General features: G+C 43.5%; 1 protein-coding gene across 1 annotated transcript in view; it reads left to right on the forward strand.

Annotated features, from left to right (window-relative positions):
* The window catches only part of OTOGL (otogelin like), a 159,594-nt gene that overhangs the window by 127,567 nt on the left and 27,092 nt on the right, over positions 1 to 4,935 (forward strand). Inside the window, 1 exon segment of the mRNA XM_007457657.1 lies at positions 1,062 to 1,203. Coding sequence (XP_007457719.1) covers positions 1,062 to 1,203 — 142 coding nt within the window.

Below are 4,935 nucleotides of genomic sequence, written 5' to 3' on the forward strand. Positions count from 1 at the left end.
GCGTTTGTAGTGAGTAGACAGGGCGATCAAGGAAGGGGTCTAGACAAATGCTCAGAATGAATCAGGAAGAGGAGACAGCAATGAACAGATGGAAAGGCACCAGAGTGTGGTGCTCTCAAAGTCAAGGGAGAGGATTTTAAGACACAGGGGCCGTGCATGGCATCAGACGCCTCTGAGAGGTTGGCGAGGGTTTAGAATATCAGGGTGTCCCCTGGATTTGACAAGTAGGGGGCTCTTGATGATCATAGCAAGTATTCCATGAAAAGTGAAATGGTTGGAAACAGGAGATTCAACAGAGGAGACTAAAAAGGAAGTAATATCTTAGTTTTTATAGATATGGACCTTGAAGAAAAAAATGATAGGATATGAAAAATATTAAGTATTTTTATCTGACACTTTGACCTGTGTCCAAATTTAACATCTGAATGTAGATGCTTAGTATGTTTGCTGAATAAATGAGCAGAGAAAAATTGGAGTGAATGTTGTTACAAGTTAAATTATTTAGATTTCAGGTATCTCTAGATCAAAATGAAACATAATCTGTAGAAAAAATGAGTTTCTAATTAAGTTGAGGCATGACAAATTATATAAATTATTTGACTAATGTTCAATATTAGTACACGATTTTTTGAGAAGCATTTATAACCTCATTTAATGGGCAGTGCCATGTATCATTACAGAAAGCTTTAGGAGTTTCCAGTTTTATCTGTAATAGATCAAAGTCTTATTCAGTATATAGAAAACATGATTGTAACCCAAAATGTAATGTCAGAAATAGGTTTTTGCTAGATCCACATACTCTGTTTCTTTTCCGTCTTTATAAGATAGATTTATGTACATTAGTACAGACAATATTTATCTTATCTAAAACTGTGTGTTTAAAAAATTATAAATTCAGAAGTGACATCTAATATTACGAAGCTTTGAAAATCTAAGGTCAAAGAGGAATTATAATGAATATTAACTTGCTACCTTTTGATTCTCCAAATAGTTTAGTCTAGCTTAGGGCCTTCAGAGAAATAAAACAACATAACTTATCCCAAGGCACAATGTATCTCTAGGTTTCACCACAAGACTTTTGTGAAAAGATGTGGATCAATTATACCTATTTTTGGAACTATGAATGTGATGCCCTTTCTGCATATGTGGCTCTATGTAACAAGTTTGACATTTGCATTCCATGGAGAACACCTGATTACTGCTGTAAGTAGTACACTTCAAACAATATTTTCCAACACTCAAATAACAGTCCAGTTTTTTGCATTCACTTCTTTCTTTTCCTTTTCAGCACAAAATAATTTTTTAAAATTCATTTATTTATTTATTTTTGGCTGTGTTGGGACGTCGTTGCTGTGCGCGGGCTTTTCTCTAGTTGCGGCGAGCGGGGGCTACTCTTCGTGGCGGTGTGTGGGCTTCTCATTGCAGTGGCTTCTCGTTGCGGAGCATGGGCTCTAGGCATGTGGGCTTCAGTAGTTGTGGCACGTGGGCTCAGTAGTTGTGGCTCGTGGGCTCTAGAGCGCAGGCTCAGTAGTTGTGGCACACGGGCTTAGTTGCTCCACGGCATGTGGGAATCTTCCCAGACCAGGGATCGAACCTGTGTCCCCTGCATTGGCAGGCAGATTCTTAACCACTGTGCCACCAGGGAAGTCCACAAAATAATTTTGTAAGAATAAAACGAATGTAAGTGTAACCTATAGTTAGGTCTTCCACTTAAGCAACTTCTGTTTTTATCCCGGTCTAAATTTAAAGCAAGGGTGGGGGTCAAGAAGGTGGAGTAGGAAGACCTTGAACTCACCTCCTCCAACAGACATACCAAAATTACAGTTACTTACAGGGAAACTATCTATGAGAATGACCTGAACACTAGCAGAAAAGATATTCCACAGCAAAAGTCATAAAGAAGGAACACCACCAAGATGGGTAGGAAGGGCAGAGATGCGGTATAGTCAGGACCCACACCCTTTGGTCAGTGACCTATAAACAGGAGGTATATCACAATTGTAGAAGTCCTTCCTAAGAAGTGAGGGGTCCAAGCCCCACATTGTCCTCCCCGGCCTAAAAGTCCTGCACCCGGAAGATGAGTCCTCAGAACTCATAAGCCCCCAGCAGGGCTTATGTTTGGGAGATGGAGGGCTATAGGAAACAGACTCTGCTCTTAAGGAGCATGCACAAATTCTCCCATGCTCCAAGCCCCAGGGCAGAGGAAGGAGTTTGAAAGGTCACTGTGTCAGAACCACTTGCTGATCTTGGAGAGCCCACTGCCTTGGAGAGGCAGGAGGCAACTGAGACTCGCCCTGGGGATGGAGATGCTGGAAGCATCCATTTTTGGGAGCTTATTCTACTGCAATAACACGGGCACTGGCAAAAGGCTGTTTTGGGATCCTCCCACTAGCCTATTAGTTCCAGGGGCTTCTCTGCCCTCCAGTGGGTCAGCACCAGCTGCAAGCCCTCCAGGCTGTGCAGACAGCCATGAAGAAAGCCTGCTCCACCCTCCAGGGACCCCTAGTCACTGCGGCATTGCAGCCAGCCAGGCCAGGGGCCAGCCCTGCCTACCAGCGCACCCACAGTAGTTGGCACTGCCACAACAGAAGCGTGCCCACAGCCTGCATAGGGGGCACTCCTAGAGCATGCAGCTCTGGTGACTAGAGAGGAGTGTGCCCTCATAACAAAAACCAGAGCAAGACACCAAAGAAAAGAAAATTACAGGCCAGTACCACTGGGGAACATAGATAACAAAATTCCTCAACAAAACATTAGTAAACTGAATTCAGCAACACATTAAAAGGATCATATGTCATGATGAAGTGCGATTTATCCCAGGGATGACAATGATGGTTCAGTATCTGCCAATCAGTCAGTGTGATAAACCACATTACCAAATTGAAGAATAGAAATCATCTCAGTAGGTGCAAAAAAAGTTTCTGACAAAATTCAGCATCCACTTATGATAAAAATCTCTCAATAAAGTGGGTACAGAGGGAGCATACCTCAATATAATAAAGACTACATATGAGAAAACTACAGCCAACATCATACTCAATAGTGAAAAGCTAAAGAATTTCCTCTAAGATCAGGAAAAAAACAAGGACACCCACTCTCACCACTTTTATTCAGCATAGTATCAGAAGTCCTAGGCACAGCAGTCAGACAAGAAAAAGAGATAAAGGTGTCCAAATTGGAAAAGAACAAGTAAAACTGTCACTGTTTGCAGATGACATAATACTATACATAGAAATCCTAAAGACACCACCAAAATCTATTAGAACTAATAAATGAATTCAGTAAGATTGCAGGGTACAAAATTAATATACATAAATCTGTTGTGTTTCTGTACACTAATAACAAACTACTAGAAAGAGAAATTAAGAAAACAATCCCTTTTACAACTGTATCAAAAATAACAAAATACCTAGGAATAAATCTAACCAAAGAAGTAAAAGACTTGTACTTGGAAAACTATAAAACTGTTGCGGTCCGGGAGCCACACGCCTGGAGTCAGGTTCCCCGGTAAATGCGACCCGTGTCCCAACCAAGGACACCCGAGAATCACCAACACCAAGCAGAAAGGTTAGCAAAGGATTTATACAAGTACAAGTATAGAAGCTTACACAAACTGTTCGGACAGGGTCCCACTCGGAGAGAAGTGAGTGAGACCCCGACTAACAGTCGGGGGAGGCCTTTATACCCTTCACAGGACGGGAAGTTCCCAGGGAGGGAGGGAGCTGTTTAATTTTGAATCAGCCAATCAGGAACCCGGTTCTTCCCGCCCCAGGCAAGCAAGCAAGTTTCTTTCAGAAGCCAAAATGTGCTGTTAGCCCTGAAGCTGTTCTTCCGTTTCTTTCGTCACATTCCCCCCTTTTTCTAGGAACTAATCAAATCCTTGATTCCTGGTCTTCCGTATTCAGGAGGTATGTTTCGTTTTGGGCTAAAGTTTGCCCAGTCAATCCGTCTGTTAGTGTCCACGTCCTCTGTGGTGTAGTCTCTCTTTATTCTGCTATGATGAATCCAAGTCCGGACACCGTCGACTTTAACAGCAGTTGGGGTACTCAACACTATCAGATGAGGTCCAGTCCACCTAGTCTCCGATGTCTGGGGGTTATGCTTCTTTACCCAGACTAAGTCTCCAGGTGGCAATGTGGGTTCCGGAAATTTTATTTTCAGTTTTTGTACAAAAGGTTTCCAGTGCCGAGGTTCAGCAGGGCAGTGGCTGCAATTTGTCTGACGCATGAGGGCCACCCGGAGGCTACTGGGTCCAGTTGTTTAGAGAGATAGGCTATCGGCCTTCGCCAGGGCCCAAGTTTCTGAGTTAGTACTCCCCTTGCCACCCCGGTTCGTTCATATCAGGGTTGGGGAGTGCCAGAGCAGAAGGTGAGGTAAGAGCCCTTTTAATGTCCTGGAAGGCCCTCCCTTGTGTCTCAGCCCAGCCAATCTTGGTGGCCTCGGGGCCACTCCGGCCAACGCCCCCCAGGGCACCGTATAGAGGCTTGGCCAGCTCTGCAAATCTGGGTATCCAGAGCCGGCAATAGCCCGCCATTCCCAAGAATTCTCTCAATTCCTTTCTTGTGGTAGGGGTTGGTAAGGTTAGGATGGCCTGAGTGCGTGGCTTTCCTAGCCATCTCTGTCCTCCTTTTAGGATATACCCTAAATAGTTTACTTGTTCTTGACAAATCTGAGCCTTTTTAATTGAGAGTTTATAGCCTAAGTCCTGTAGTAACCTTATTAGGCCTTTTGTTCCTGTTAGACAATCCCGCAGTTTTTCCAGCCACAAGTAAATCATCCACATATTGTAAAAAGGTTACTTCGGGAAACTGGTTATGGAATTCGAAAACGAGTTTTTAACAGTTCATGTAATTTTGTAGATCCCAGATGCGTTCCCTCATGCAAGCGTCGTATCAACATCAGGCCTAGGTTCTCAGGAATAAAAACTCGGTGATC

The sequence above is a fragment of the Lipotes vexillifer genome, unplaced genomic scaffold (assembly GCF_000442215.2).
Source record: "Lipotes vexillifer unplaced genomic scaffold, Lipotes_vexillifer_v1.1 scaffold117, whole genome shotgun sequence".
Taxonomy (NCBI): Eukaryota; Metazoa; Chordata; class Mammalia; order Artiodactyla; family Lipotidae; genus Lipotes; species Lipotes vexillifer.